The sequence below is a fragment of the Salarias fasciatus genome, chromosome 12, assembly GCF_902148845.1.
Source record: "Salarias fasciatus chromosome 12, fSalaFa1.1, whole genome shotgun sequence".
Classification (NCBI taxonomy): Eukaryota; Metazoa; Chordata; class Actinopteri; order Blenniiformes; family Blenniidae; genus Salarias; species Salarias fasciatus.
Window position 1 is genome coordinate 21,122,635 of NC_043756.1, and position 15,394 is coordinate 21,138,028.

Genomic DNA, 15,394 nt, shown 5'->3' on the forward strand with positions numbered 1-15,394 from the left:
TAGCTTGAAACTCACATTCACCAGTTAAATTTGAGAATTCTTAGCTGTTGCATCAAGATGCACAACTGTGACACAAATAAGAACTGTTGACAACGTTTCTGTTCAGTCCAACAAACATTATGGTCATTGGACAGCCTTCGTAAGTTGGTAATTAAGATAAGATAACATAAGATCTACTTTTATTGTCTCTGTGGGGATTTTTTTTCCTGAACTCTACACTGTAAACCCTGAAACCCTTTATAGCACACCGAACTCAAAACTTTCTGTGGAACACATTATATAAGACTTTGTAAGTAATGTTGTTAAAGCCTTTGCGCTGATATAACTTCAAAGTTTAAAATCTTAACAACGTCACTGAAACATTATTGTTTAATCTGTTACCCAGAAAGTTTAGAGCTGGGTGAGCTTGTCAGAGTTTACAGTGCGGTTGTTCAACAGTTTGATGGAACAAATTTTTTATAGTGAAGGATTACAAGTTCAACAGCAGTATGCTCTGAGATTTATTGGTATGCAGCAAGTACCTTTCTTATTTACACCTTTATTGTGCGAAAGTCCTGTGAAGTTCAATCCGACCCCTGGGACTGTGGCCAGGATAATGCTCCTATTCATATTATTCAAGGTTGCTGAGGTGCTAATTTAGATCGTATCTAATCAGTAGAAATATCTGAAAAAAGGACAACATGCTTCTTTTACTTTTACTTTTGTCTTTCGTAGTGGTCTGTTTTTGCTCCATAAAGGAACTTGTTTCTGATATAAAGGGGTAACTTCTTTGTTCTACGGGTAACCTTTGTTGAGAAGGTTGATGATTTGTGAATTCTATATCGATGTACTGGATCCGAAATAAAGGAATCAAGAAACAACACAATTTACATAGAGAGGTCAACAAACAACAACAAGAGACTTTTACAAAGTTATATGTTAGTGTTCTTTTTTTGTATTTTTTTTTTTAACTATGGGTTTCCATTTTGTTCTGGAAACAATGGATTATATGTAACTGATCATAAACTCAAACACTAAAATATTTCTGCATCTCACTCTTTTTTCTTTTTCTAGATTTCTGTCGACCCCCAAACACAGCAGAGAAGCAGCAGTGACTCACTTTCGCTGCCCTCCCTGCTCCACCATATCTGGTGATGGCAATGGTTCCTCTGAGGTCCACGGTTTGATTCAGTAACTGATAGTCGCTCGGTTTCCCCTGATTGGCATAAACCAGCTTCCCCTAAAACAGGAAGAGAGATCAACACTGTCAGCAGCAGAAAGTAAAAAAACCACATGTGATTGAGATTTTATGTTATCCATTACTGCTTCTTATGCTGTCATGTGAATTTATGATGGCATCTCTTTCACAATCCAGATGAGCACATGTTGTTTTAGAGCTTTTTTTTTTTGTTTATTCACGTCATTCACTGAGTCACACCCATCATCTGCAATGCAATCTCGATAAGGCATTCAAAAGGTTTTGACCTTTGACAATCATAACTAACAATAACAGTTTTTTAAGACCCGTGTGACTGCAGTCAAGGTGAAAAATTAAACATCAAGTCTGTAGTTTTATCACAATCAAGTGAATCAGTCTGGAAAGACATATTGAGAATCGCTGGATCTGGATTCTATTTTTGTTTGTCTACTGACCGTAATGGGGAAAAAACGTCCTGGATGCCACTGCTAAAATTATTATCAGCAAAATTTAGATAGTTAAAGTTCAATAGAAGCTCGTACCTTTGCGTTTCCCGCAGGGGAGTATGCAGCAAATGGTTGAACCACTTGAGGATCCGATTGGTCTTCGAAATAAGCCTTCTCCTTTTCTCTGACGGTGAATAGCACGCCATCAGATGGGTTCACTGGTCGATCGATAATGAGGATTGAGAAGATATAAAAATGCTGTCAGACCTCATGGAATTTACTGCAGATAAAAGTTGCACTTCTCTGTGGGAGTTGAACTGAATTACCGCAAAAATTATAAAGTTGCTTTCAGTTTGCAAATCAAATGTAAAGTTGTCATATAGCAGAGATTGGATTTGATGTAACATTCATTTGTAACATTGAGAGATGTAACATTCATTTAAAGATAAGTGTTTGTGCACATTTTTCTTTTAACAGTGACCCTACTGAATTCATTAATGCCTCACTGAAGCACTTTTGGTAATTAAATTCTGGACCCACATTATATAGTATTTGAACCTTGAAAGAGGTGTTCAGTGCGCTCAACCCAGAACTCACTGATTCTGATCCAAGATTCAAATAAATTTCTATTTCAAACTTCAGGAATGAACTAAAAATAGAGGATTGCTTCTCCGTCCCCAACAGCATGACTCACCGACAGTGACTTTATTAGGATTATCAGCATTGGGGAAAGACAGGTAAACCTGGTACTCTTCTCTCCAGGCCTGATCCAGACCACTGTCAGGGTCCTGCCATCTCCGCAGTATGAACTGAACAGTCTCTTCGTCTCCAGGGGAGGTGGCCATGTGCGGAACTTTGGTCAGCTCCCTGTCCAGGAAGAGAAAGATGAAGGTAAACAACTATCAAGCGCTTACTTGTAAATCCTTCAGGGTTGTGAGTGATACAAAGGTTTTATGGTGCTAAACTTCTTGTTTCATGTTGTAATAATGTCATTGGATGAAAGAAGAGTGATTGAAATGAGTCAAACACATTTTAACTCATGGGCCTCAAACTGCCAAATATAACCTCAAGTTGGCTTGATTTCGAAAAAAAATATATCTTAACTTACAATATTGTCAACTTAAAATTAGTCTATTTAAAAGTATCTTCTTCTGAACACCATCAATCTGAAAATAAAATGGAGTTTTGCAAAACAGTAACAGTCCAGTTTTAACATTATGCCATTTTCATGATTTCTTCTTGTGCAAAAAACACAGTTTTGTGTCTAAAAATCACATTCCCTCCAATATTTTATCTTTTCTTGCCAATGACTTTGAGGTTTATTTGTCTGCCGATACACCAATAGGTCTGTCTTCCTCAGTCCTTCAAAGTAATCCTATATGAAGTCAGAAACTTCACAGACCAAAGGATTTATCCAGCCTTTAGGATACAGGTTCGATCAAACTCACTCATAAAGTCACTCTGGCACTAATGATCTTTAGCAGTGCATCACTGATCCCAACTACAAGCCCTGTCAGTTCAGCTACCAATATATTAATGTCATTATTCAACGACTGACCTCAGGTTTTCCTCAATCTCCTTGCGATCCACCTCTCGGATGAAATTTTCAATGAGCTTCTCGTCCACATCCTTCACTACGTCGTTCACCCAGGATGGGCCCGAGCTGCTGTTCTTGGTGATGCCAAAGTGACCGATCAGGATACCAATGACCAGACTCAGCACGGCAGCGCCGCAAACAAGCCCAATTAACACCGGTTTATTCATCTTGCTTAAAAAACATGCGATGGGCCAGATGTATGTCTCAACCTGATGTGAGGAGAAATTGCACAGCCGCAGCTGCTTTTGTAAGATGCAGTAGTTTAATCATTAATTTTTGAACTTGTGGACTTTATCCCTTCGTGTAATTACGGGGAATGGTGAAATTACATATCCACCAAAAATTTATATCTGAATATCTATTTTAGGTTTATTTTAACGATGGCACAGTTTAAAAGAGATTTGTGTGAAAGGACTGTCTTTTTTTCACAAAATAAGTCACACAAAGGAGATGGATAGGATGAAAGATCTGACGTGGATTACTGGACAAGGACTACTCGAAAAGAAATTTACAGTTTATTTATGAAAAACAGTTCAAAATATGTTTATTATATTATGTTTTCACTGAAAACTGACCCAAACTTAGCGTCACATTGCTTGTTTGTTTTCTCCACCAAATGAGAGAAGTCATAGACAGAATCAATTGAGGCCCAAAAGGGGAAACGTATAATTTTAATAAAATATTAAATATATTTCATGATTGTTTAGTTTATTTCCAAGCCTTTTGGAATACTTTTTTTTCCCTCTCTGAATTGCCATATTATTTAGTTTTCATTTTATGTCCTTTAAGTCACACAGTTTTATTATTCAATGAAATATGTGAGTAGTGAAATATAAGATTGGCACAGTGTTTAGTGCTCTCGCCTCACAGCAAGGAGGTCTGGATTCAAATGCCAGCTGGGGCCTTCCTGTGTGGAGTGTGCTCATGAGTTTTCTCCCAGACTCCGAAAACATGTCCTGTGGGCCCCTGAGCAAAATCCTCGCCTTGTCCTCAATGCAGTACTGTGTGGCTGCCGACCAACTCAATTTGATCCATGCGGCACTTTAAAAACAACTATAGCCACACTAAAGTGCTGTACTTAAACTCACATAAAAACATAAAGTGTAAGATAAAGAGCAATCAACACAATGATAAAAACATCAGTCTTAAGCTGGGTTAAAGGCAAGGAATAAAAATGAGTTTCAAGATTGCTTTTAAAACTGGACAGCAAGGGGGCCTTTCTGATGTGCAGTGGTCACTCATTCAATGGCTTCAGGACAGCAACAGAAAAGTTTCTGTAACTTTCCTCTGAGCTTCAGGCTGAGCTGACCTGAAGCACCCATCAGGACTCCGCTGGCTATAACCACACTCCAACATGCAAGGCTGCAGTAATCCAGCTGAGATGTAATAAAAGCATGAAAAACTCTTTCATAGTGCTGTTGAGCAATAATGTTTAATGTTTGCCAACTTAACCACTGTGCTTATCTGTGAGTCAAGTCATGACAATAACAATATAAAAAAAAAACAGTCATTTTAACAATGTTAAAACGGTTGGCCTCACGTGTAGGGCCAAGTCAGCTTTAAAAAGTTCAATAAATAATGAGTCAATTCCATGAAGAAACCTCCCCAAGAGCAACATAAAATTAAAAAACAAAGCTTTATTTTTGAGTCCACTTTGTCCACTACTTGTTTTTTTATTTTTTAAAATTTAGTTAGTTATTTTTTTTTTTTTTTTTTGTAGGGGGGTTACAATATAGACATAATGTGTCTATTTCATCTATAATACTTCTGGGTCAAATACCTTTTAGGTTCGAGCGTCTTTAAGTTTTATTTTATTTGCCCTGACCGGAAATGCGCGTGTTGTTGAACTCGTAGTAACATCAAACTTGATGCAAACGCTGCAGAAAGGCTGCTGGGGCAAACCGGTCTCGCCTGGGCTGAAAACATTTAGTACAACCTGTGTTACTGCGTTATTTAATTGTGGCTTTTCGTTATTTAACACGACGTCAAGCGAGTGTGTCCGTGGAGGCGCAAGTGAAGACGCTTGTGACGATGTGCAGCTTCCTCCGTTAATGGCCAAAGGTAGCGAGTCTTCTGTTTTATCTAAAAAAAAAAAAAACCTAATTGTGAATTAAGGTCGTTTCGTTTCGTGTTTCACTTTTTCGTGGTAGATGTCAACATCTTATTTCTCGTGGTATGCTGTCACGGGATCATATTCGCTTGCAGTGTCAGTCATGTTGCCATCTTTCGCTTAGGTCCCGCCTCCAAGGAGAAACGCACCAATCAGTGACGGATATGGAGGATGATGGACGTCCCCTCGTCCAATCAGAGACAGGCGTGGGCGGGCCAGAACGGATGGTCCACGACTTCGCCTCCAGCAGCGCTGTGCAGCCCCCTGCCCACCTTCCATCGCCTCAGCGTGGGATCTCCCTCCCATCACACCCCCTGCTACAGCCAGCAGCAGGCATCCCACCATGACTTCCACAAAGACTGCACGACCTTCTCAAACACGAATGACTCTCATCAGGACTTTCTACACACTGCAGACCAAAGTATGCAGCAAATGACTCCCAGTCCTCAAGTTTCTTCGATGATCCAGGCTGCAGGAACAGGAAAATCTATACCTCCATGTTCTCTTCCTCATGTGAATGGAGGCACACAGCTGTTTGACCCCCAACAAACATCATTTTATTCCCCTCACATCCCTTACCAAGTCGTGAGTCCACCTCTGCAAGCTCCATCCACACGCCAGGTCATCCTGAATGGACCTCAGTCGCTGCATCAGAATCATCTTCTTTATAGCCCTCCGTTATTTGGACAACATGTGAATCAGAGTCCACTGGGCACATCCCAAACGCCGTCTGAAGGGGCAAATATCAAGTCCCCTTTAGGATATTCCTCTAATCATTCCTCTCCTATCGAGCAACAGCCTCAGTGGACACTGTCACCACACTCTGGAGGTAGCTTTATTTGTCTACATGTGATATGACTTCAAGCCTTTTTTTCTTTTCTTTATTTTTAATTAATATCGGACAAACTTGCTTGTATTTGAAGAGCAGGAAGTCCATGCTAAAAAGCCATTAAATTAGAGGATCAAATTACAGAAGAATTTAAATCTCAACAGGACACTTTAGTCTTTCAAATATGATTAGAACAGAATATTTGTTACTTAAGTCTGAATTTTCACGGCTCAGTTTCCTCTGTCTTCTCCTCAGGAACCATGAAGGAGTTTGGCCTTAACGCAGCTGCACAGGAGAGGAACATCACACCACAGGTTGTAAAAATCACAAGCTAAAATGCGTGTGAGAGGTTTTTTTTTTTAATAATTCACTGATCACTTCATTGTTTGGGTCTGTAAAAATACAGAGAAAACAGGGAAATTTCATCACATTTTGAGGTCCACAGTGACGTGCAAAAGAATGTTTGTTTCTTTGCATAGTTTTAAACATTAGTTGATTCCCTTAGAGAGATCTTTACATCTTGACACGACCGCTCACACTTCAGTATGTTCAACCTGGGGTAATTCTCTTTTATGCTTGCGTTTACATTGTGATTCAAATTTTATTGCTTTAAAATATAGAAAACAATTGCACTCTAAAGTTTTGAAAATTAGTTTCCCTTTGTATTTTCCATGTTACTTATTTGCCTCTTCAATTCATTTAAAATGTGTGTGTGTGTTATTTCCCTGGTTTGGTGATCTGAAATAATGGGTTTGGGCAAATGAAATGTTCATTGCCATAGAGAGTGTGTCTTTCCAACTCTGGAAACATGTGGCTCAACAGCATTCTGTTTTTCACTGACATTAGGTGCTGATGAGAAGCTTCTCACTGAATTTTGAGACAATGTTGAATAACAGAATCACACCAAAGAAAGTAGCCTTCAGGACCACAATGAAACATCTTGTTGTGTTTGTTTGAGAATTTCTTGTTTGTCCTCTTTGTGCAGTCTCCAAACTCAGAGTCCCGGTATGGCCTGGATCCAGAGCTCCTGCCTAGTGCTGTAAGTCCTCTTCATCTAACATGTAACTCTAACCTTAACCCACCAACCCACATCAGCAACATTCACACCACCTGCCTGTATTGTTAACATGATTGATTAGTTTATATTTCTTCTGTTTTGAGTGAAGTTGAACCGGCTCACATCAGACTGACAGCACGTCTTTCTGTTTTCCTCAGGTAAAGGTGATGGCCGAGGACAGGGCAGAGTGGGAGGGAAAGGTCTTCATCTCTGAGCCTTTTTCCCGTCTTCCTCCTCTGGCAACGACCTCCTGTGTCGTAGAGGACAGAGGTAAACTCCTACTGAGCCTTAACAGTGCATCAACATTACATCGGAGCTGCCACCATTATCGTTTCCCTATTGATTTTGTGTTGGCTGCACTTTGCTGTAGGTAATGCGAGTCCTTTCGCCATCCGCTCCACTTCCTACTGCGTGCCCTGTGAAGGTCAGACTGCCCTACTTAGCCGCCTACCGCTGGGAGCTTTGGTCACCCCTATGGCTCATCAGCTTGCAGGAGAGGTGATTTTTCAGTTTTTATACATGTTCTATATCAGGATTGACCAATGTGCGGCCCACATACACCTGATAGAACACAGAACACACTCTATGAATAATGCTCAGTACAAACAATTCCATCTATCCTCTTTCCCATTTTAAGTAGTTCAGGGTTGCGGGGCGCTGAGCCCACTTTCAGCTAACCAATAGCAAAGGATAATTCATCAGTCCATCACAAGGGGAACACAAAGAGACATGCAGGCAACCAAACACAAGTACAGTCTTACATATGGAGAATGCAGAGTCTCAGATCAACATCAGATGCATGTTTTTGGACTGTAGGAGGAAACTGGCATACCCAGAGAAAACCCATGCAAACTGTACATGGGGAGAACATGCAAACTCCACCAAGAAAGCCACCATGACAATTCAAAGAACTTCGGTGATAGGTGCTATTTCAAACAAAATGCTACAACAACGTTTTACCTCAAAACTGTCTCAAAAGATATAAAAAAAATATCTCTGCTGCTTTTACCTTACTGAGGCTGACACTGTCCCTCTTCAAGCCTTTTTGTATATAAATGTGAAAACTAAATGTTTATTTTCTATAGAAATCCATCCCACTGTGCACAGAGGCAGACTGTGTTGAGGGCTGTGCTTCCTGTGGAGCCTCCATGTGTCCTGCAATGAGTTGGCAGGATTGCGGTCAAAGGTTTTACTGCCCGTTCTGTGGTAAACTCAGTGAAGGTAAGATTTATTATTAAGAGAGAGAAACGTCTCTCTGTTTTTAAACATGTCAATGTTTTACTCGTAGTAGTTACAGAAGCAATTGCATGTTTCCGTATAAGAAATTTGCTGAGTTTTTGACAGATGCTCTGACATCAAACCTGACATTCTGTATTTAACAAAAAAAATATATGTACTGTCAAATCTTAATATTTATAGGAATAAAAATCAAAATTATGTGCAAATGTTCAGAATCTGATCACAGAGTGGTGTTGAATCTTTTCTTAGCTGACGAGATGAAATTCTGGAAAGGGTTTTCAAATGCTCTCAAAAAGATTAACATGACTACATTATGTGGAAAATTATTTGCAAACATCGTAGGTTTCAAACAGATCTGAAAAAGCTGCAAGAACAGTCGAAGCTTGTGCTGTCTTAAGCAAAAGTTCAGCTTCTCAAATGATTAGTGTGTGTAAAGAACAGCAATTGTTTGGGTGAACACAAAGTTTCAGGATCACTTGTCAAAAAATTATTAACTAACTTGAATCAAAGTTTCTTCTCGCTACTGTCTTAGTGAAGTGGCAGCACTACCAGCCCACCAAGGGGGCGGAGGGGGTCCGGGTTGATCGGGACAAGAGGCCTGAACTCAGCCTGGGCTCATATGAAATCCTCCGTTCACAGAGGGTTAGTTTGTCCATTTGGTTTGTATGTTGTCACTTGTGCATGGACTTGTGTTTAATAATTCATCCTCAGAGTTAACATATGACACATGATTGATCCCAAAAGCTTCAAAACTCCAAGTAGATGAAGTGCTGTGTGTGAAAAGTCTTTTTTTTTCCAGGGTGAACCAGCCGCACTGCTTCTCGCTATAGATGTGTCCATTTCAGCTCTGAGAGGAGGACATCTGGAGTTTATAACACAACAAATACAAACACTACTCAACTCTCTCCACAGGTATGTCATCTTATGACTCTGTACATGTGCAGATGGATGGATGGATGGTCCAGGCTAATCTTTGTGTTTCGCTGTTATTTGCAAAGGGAGAGCGGCGAGTTATCAGCAGATATCCGTGTGGGTTTGTTGACGTACGACAGCAGGATCCACCTGTACGACCTCAGCCCTGATTTGTCCCGCCCACACATGCTGGTCATCGCGGAGAAGGACGATCTGCAGCTGCCTCTCCGGGAGGGGCTCCTGGTGTCCATCAAAGACTGTGCAGGCATAATCGACAGGTAAAAGACGTGTTCATGATGCTCACATTGAAACATTCTGTCTGCAGTCAACCAGTAATTTAACAGCTTTCTGCAAAAAACAAAAAACAAAAAACAAAATAAATGCACCTCTTGGCTGACAGTAGTTTTGTTTTTTCATTTGTATGATTGACAGCTTCCAGCAGGTTGATGATTTGTTTTCTGTGCGTGCAGCGTGTTGCAGCTCCTTCCTCAGCTCTGTGCAGACTCTGATGACTCCAGTGGAGTTCCCATGGAGCTTCCTGTCAAAGCTGGGCTGGCCGTACTGCAGGTAAACCGGCTGTGAATCCTCACTTGGCCACATCTGCTGTGGTTATGAGCTTGTCTATATGTCAAGGATCTTCAGTTAAACTTAAAGCCACTTCAAGGGTGTTAAAGACTGCCTGTTGTAATCATCAATCATCTTGTTGGCTTCGCCTGTTTTATATATTGCTGTGCAGCATCAAAATAATCACCTTTATTATCTTCCAATCTAGGGTTTGGGTTGTCCTGGAAAGCTGCTGATATTCCACACCGCGTCTCTGATAGAGAGCGAACACACCAACTCTTCCTCAGGGTTCTTTGGCACCAACAAACCAAAGGTACAGTGTGATCTCCTGTGATATTTATGTTACGTTCCGTTTTAAAGTTATGCTTGATTTTTAAAATACTTCACCAACGTGTCAACATGATTTGAACCAGAAACAGATTCAATGTGGAAAACATTAACTCTCAAGGTTAACATAATATATGGACGTAACAACCTTAAATAAGACTCAATGAAATGATAATACCTGTTTTCCTTCCTCTCTGTTCTTCAGTCCATCTTTCAGCCTTCAGAAGCTACGATCTCATTGGCCAAGGAGTGTGTCCGTCAGGGATGCGGCGTTCACCTGTTTGTCCTCTCCCAGCAAGATGTCGGTGGGGCGTGGCCAGGGCACATCCCATATTTAACAGGTGGAGCGCTGCACGCTTACAGCCACCTGCAGGTACACTGACAGCTCTTCAAGTGTTTCATGTCAAATTATTTCTTGTTAAAATAATTAAAAAAACATGGATAATGAAACCACTATATAGGGGAAGATTTTGAACATGAATGGTTTTGTACTCTTCCAAAAGGGGGAAATGGACAGAGAGCGATTCATCAGTGATCTGAGAAGGACTGTAGAGACGGACACAGGCTATAACGCTGAGCTCAGGATATTTGTCAGCAAAGGTGAGAGACTTGTTTAATATGATCCTGCAGCCTTTCTTATTTGGAAAACACGTAGAAATCTACCATTTGTGTTTCTTGGAGCAGATTTACGTGTGTCCGCCTGCTACGGACTGTTTGTGCCCGGTCCCAGCCCGAGACACGTCACCCTGGCAACGCTTGACAGGTGGACAACACTGGCTGTGGAGCTCGCACACACCAGACCTCTGGATGAGACCCGAGGAGTGGCCATACAGGTGAGTCGTACTGAGCTTAAATGTTTCTTTTTTATATTCTCCAAGCTGTGGTTGCTTATCATTTACCAAAACTTTTAAAGATTTGAATGAATCCATGTATGGAATGGATAACGAATATGTAAAATCCTGTTTTTTCCCTTTTCTTTGTGCCAGGTTGCCATGTCTTACGTCAGCGAGTCAGGAGACAGGAGGACCAGGATTCACACGCTCACCCTTCGATGCTCACGCCATCTGCAGGACACTTTCCGGCACTGCCAGGCCCAAACACTGCTCACCTTCTACTGCAAAAAGAGTAAGGATTTCTGCAGGAATACTGTGGAATAAAATGTAAGGGCTGAGGTGTAACATAGGCTTGTGTGTGTCCAGTGTACTGTGCAGCACTGGAGCGCCCTCTGCAGGAGCTGAGGGAGGAACTACAGACAGACATAACTGAAGCTTTGGCATCTTACCGCAAACATGGCTGCTCTGCTTCAGTATCTGCTGGACAGGTGAGAGAAATCCTCAATTTATGATGACTGCGAGGGTTTTCCCCTCTAAAGCTCTTGTATTTTTCCTCTTGGGATGTGCGTGATCTCTTGCAGCTCGTCCTCCCTCAGCACCTGCGAGCTCTTCCCATTTACATGAACAGTCTGCGAAAGAGCGAGGTGCTGCTGCCGGGTCTGAGGAGCTCCGTCCACCAGCGGCTCCAGCAGCGCTGCCAGGTGCTCGGCATGGACGCCTGCGGCACCGCCACGCACTTCTACCCCCTGCTGCAGCCTCTGGTCAGTGCCGTCACCGAGGACGGCTCCGACACTCCACAGCAAGGGGAGGCGTTGCGCTGCTCCTCTGCCAGCCTGGATCCCACAGGCCTGTATTTGGTTCAGTCTCCTCTCACCGTGCTGCTGTGGGTGGGCACCCAGGTCCCAGCATGCACCCTGATGGAGCTCTTCAACACCGGCTGCTTCTCCTCCCTGCCCTCTGGAGAGGTGAGTTTGACAGACATTAATACACACATTTTGGTAAATTATTTTATAAAAATGGACGGCTTGAATGGCTTGTAAATGACAACATCCAGCACTTATAGCAGGATTCTTATCTCAATTTGATCAGGAAGACAACAGTCGTTGTACACAGTGGATGTTTGACTGTGTTCAGATCACATCCAGCCAATAGCGGAACAGGCAGGGGGGGGTGCGGAGGGGGCGGCTGCCCCGAGCCCACTGCTGCGTGGGGGGGCCCACCCTGAATATGGGGGGGAATTGTGCTGAAGAAAATGGTAAGGGAGGAAAGCTGGACTCAATAACACTTGCGTTCAAGAGGATGAAGTTGTTTAAAAGATTCAAATTAAAAACAAAAACAAAAAAGTCCCTTCTCCTCTTGTCTGTCTGCCTGTCATGCACGGGTACGTGCGCGCCCATGTTGTCTGTTGTTCACTTTTGCCGGAGGTGTAGCCTGTACTTTCTGCTCCATTCTCTGATGAGAAAGAAGCTCGTTTGTGAGAAGCCGATTTGTGCCAGGAAGCAATTGATCACTCATTTATTTTAATTTTGCGTGCTTTGTGCCTGAGGAAGACCGTACCTGGTCAAAACGTCGAGCGACTGCACGCTTGGGAGAACTTTTTTGGGGGCGTCTTATTGTATTTCATTTGTTTTATTTCAGTTTATTGTTTTTCATACCTGTTTTTGCATATCCTCCACTGGACGGGTGTGAGAGATGTGGGAGGAAGAGGGGAATTGGACGGTAGTCCACCGTGGTCGGCGCAGTGACCGTGTGCGCGACCAGGAAGCCCGGCAGGGGAACAAACAAAACTTCCCGGGGCACCGGGGAGATTTTGAGGGGGATCGCTGGAGGATGTTGCATTAGGCTTATAATTAGTTTTGACATAATGACTGGCAAAATCCATGGTGCTGTCCATGGTGCTGAAACCTTATTTGAATCCTTCTGACCGCGTGCACCTGCTTGCTGTGGTAAGGGGTTGATTTGCGGCATTTTTTTTAAGCCTCTGATTCTGATTTTATGGGGATATTTTGGCCACAAGGGCCCATGGAGAAATGCTTCGCCCCCCCTGGGCTGGGACCCCTGCTCCGCCCCTGCATCCAGCATATTTCTCTTGTTTCTGGAGCCCTCGTATTGTGTTTATATAGAACTCAGCATTACGCCGGGGGCTGCATTTCTAGACCTTGAAAGTAATACATGCAAAATGCATGTCTCATGTCCAAGACCAATATAATAAGCTCACTCGTTTTAATATTGTTTGCTTTGTCGGAAAGGAAAAACACAATTCAGTCATTTTTAATGAATGTAAATTCACTTTCAAGTCAAGATTACATCCAGTCAGTCATAAATCTGCTGGTTTTTCACATCAGGAGAATTTAATTTAAAAAAGCACCCAAAGCTGTGACATAGCTACGCAATAAAAGTATGAAAGAAAACTGTGTGTTAAGAAAGTAAAAAAAGGTGATAACATGAAAAAAGAGACATAAAAATCCACTGAGCTCAGCCAGTCGTATAATTAATTTCACAGCAGGAAAAAGTGAAATCTTGTGTTTTTCTGATCGGCCATGCAGCACACTGCGGCTGGCACCAGATGACAGGTTCACTGCCTCCTGTCCGTCTCCGACGCTTTGAGCTTTTTATTTGTGCTTCCCTTCAGACCAAGCTGCCAGTGCTCCAAACCCCGGTGTCCGTCAGGGTGCGATCGCTCATCAACATGCTGGATTCCCAGACACGCTGCACCCGCAAGGTTAGCTGAAGGCAGAGATGAGTTGAACCCAGAGATCTTTTCTCTGATGTCTGCTGGTGAGCGGTATCGTTTGTCAGCTGACCTTCAGTTTCACAGCTGCTGTCTCGGTATGCGAGTGCAGTTTTCACCGTCTTTGTTTCAGTCTTTCTCTCTTTATGCTGCAGACTTGGAGAGGCAAAATAGCAGTTCCTGTAGTTTTAGTTTAGTTTTCCCTATTGCCTTGTAGTGTTTTTCATGTTTTTAACATGTCAGTATACTAAAAATGATTTACAATAACATCCCTAGAAGAGAGTCAGAGCAGCAGGCAAAAGGCAGCACTGCGTTTTGGAAATTAAGACATATTTGAAGTGTTCACCTGTAAAGCTCCACCAGCATTTACACCCACACCACATTCCTGTCAGGGGAAAAGAATTGCAGCAAACTTCGCCTCACAGCTCACTGACCAGACTGTATTTCTGTCTCAGCTGTGGGTGGTGAAGCAGGGCGACACCTGTGAAGAGGCCCTGCAGCGCCACCTTGTGGAAGACAAGAGTCCCAATGGCGGAGCGTCCTACGCCGACTTCCTTTACCATCTCCACATCAACTCAGTCCGACTGCTGCAGTGACTCTTTCCTGACTTCCCTGAACGCAGCACAGCAGCAACAAAGCACTATCAGAAACTATAATAATGAGAAAATATTTAAAGATAACTAACAACTGCATGGCGACATCGTGACAGATGGGTTTTATTTATTTAAGAACTACTGTGATTTGTGTCTGCGTGACGAGTGATGCGTTAAATGGTTGTGTTTGTTTATCGTGTTAATCTGAGTCGGAGCGATCCTTTGATCTCTGCCTGGGAGTTGTGTGTTTGAGCGTGTGCCAGCTCTATGTTCTGTCATGTGGATTATCTCCAATAAACAAAACAACAAAAAAAGGATTTACCTGAACCCGATCTGAGGTTGTATAAGATTTTTTTTTTTTTTGTTTCTGTTCAGAAGTGATTTCGCAGAAGCAGATGAATACATGAGTCATGAAGCTGAGGGGGAAATAGTCAAACAAGGCCAGGCGGCTAATGGCGCTAATCGGCTGTAATTGTGTTTGCAGAGTCAGAGCTGGACCGCAGACTGATGAGCAACTGGTGTGATTTATGACTGTGAGAGGCTGCACAGCAGCTTTCATATTTTTAATTTTAATAATTGCAAATTGAACTATGTTGAGTAATCACAATATTATGTAAATTGAATTTACTGATGCTGTGTGTTTGTAGAAGTCTCATCATGCTTTACGTCATCAGTCACATTCACACTTGGGTGTATTGCTCAAGGGCACATGGGCACGGCCAGATGGGAGATGAAGCTGGTGAGTGGTCTTACAGTGAAATAAAGCTATAACCTTTACTGATACTTGGTTGCTGAACTTTTTCCAATGTTGAGAAGGTCTTAATGAGACTTGTACCTCTCTCTAGAGTATTTGTCCCTTCATGCTACTAGTTTCTGAAACTCTTCCTCTAGTGTAATTTTAAGACACTTTAAGCTCTTCTACAGATTTAAAGCTCTCTCCTAATGTTTTCAGTCACACTGAACACATGACTCATTGTTG

The 15,394-nt window shown here is 42.2% G+C and overlaps 2 protein-coding genes across 2 annotated transcripts in view; one reads left to right on the forward strand and one right to left on the reverse strand.

The window, feature by feature from the left end:
- The window catches only part of LOC115398562 (aminopeptidase NAALADL1-like), a 10,758-nt gene extending 7,371 nt beyond the window's left edge, over nucleotides 1-3,387 (reverse strand). The window contains exons 1-4 of the mRNA XM_030105394.1: nucleotides 3,182-3,387; nucleotides 2,318-2,490; nucleotides 1,720-1,841; nucleotides 1,100-1,219 (exon numbers count right to left, since the gene is read on the reverse strand). Coding sequence (XP_029961254.1) covers nucleotides 1,100-1,219; nucleotides 1,720-1,841; nucleotides 2,318-2,490; nucleotides 3,182-3,387 — 621 coding nt within the window. The remainder of the gene's footprint in view (nucleotides 1-1,099; nucleotides 1,220-1,719; nucleotides 1,842-2,317; nucleotides 2,491-3,181) is intronic.
- The window catches only part of LOC115397794 (protein transport protein Sec24C), a 25,480-nt gene extending 10,733 nt beyond the window's left edge, over nucleotides 1-14,747 (forward strand). Inside the window, exons 2-21 of the mRNA XM_030104256.1 lie at nucleotides 3,175-3,180; nucleotides 5,453-6,159; nucleotides 6,415-6,473; nucleotides 7,145-7,198; nucleotides 7,375-7,486; nucleotides 7,587-7,714; nucleotides 8,302-8,437; nucleotides 8,988-9,097; nucleotides 9,255-9,367; nucleotides 9,454-9,645; nucleotides 9,838-9,934; nucleotides 10,140-10,244; nucleotides 10,464-10,631; nucleotides 10,762-10,858; nucleotides 10,943-11,091; nucleotides 11,245-11,383; nucleotides 11,458-11,579; nucleotides 11,673-12,056; nucleotides 13,724-13,813; nucleotides 14,278-14,747. Of these exons, the coding sequence (XP_029960116.1) occupies nucleotides 5,502-6,159; nucleotides 6,415-6,473; nucleotides 7,145-7,198; nucleotides 7,375-7,486; nucleotides 7,587-7,714; nucleotides 8,302-8,437; nucleotides 8,988-9,097; nucleotides 9,255-9,367; nucleotides 9,454-9,645; nucleotides 9,838-9,934; nucleotides 10,140-10,244; nucleotides 10,464-10,631; nucleotides 10,762-10,858; nucleotides 10,943-11,091; nucleotides 11,245-11,383; nucleotides 11,458-11,579; nucleotides 11,673-12,056; nucleotides 13,724-13,813; nucleotides 14,278-14,418 (3,054 nt within the window). The 5' untranslated portion in view covers nucleotides 3,175-3,180; nucleotides 5,453-5,501 and the 3' untranslated portion in view covers nucleotides 14,419-14,747. The remainder of the gene's footprint in view (nucleotides 1-3,174; nucleotides 3,181-5,452; nucleotides 6,160-6,414; nucleotides 6,474-7,144; nucleotides 7,199-7,374; nucleotides 7,487-7,586; nucleotides 7,715-8,301; nucleotides 8,438-8,987; nucleotides 9,098-9,254; nucleotides 9,368-9,453; nucleotides 9,646-9,837; nucleotides 9,935-10,139; nucleotides 10,245-10,463; nucleotides 10,632-10,761; nucleotides 10,859-10,942; nucleotides 11,092-11,244; nucleotides 11,384-11,457; nucleotides 11,580-11,672; nucleotides 12,057-13,723; nucleotides 13,814-14,277) is intronic.
- Nucleotides 14,748-15,394: the final 647 nt, after the last annotated feature.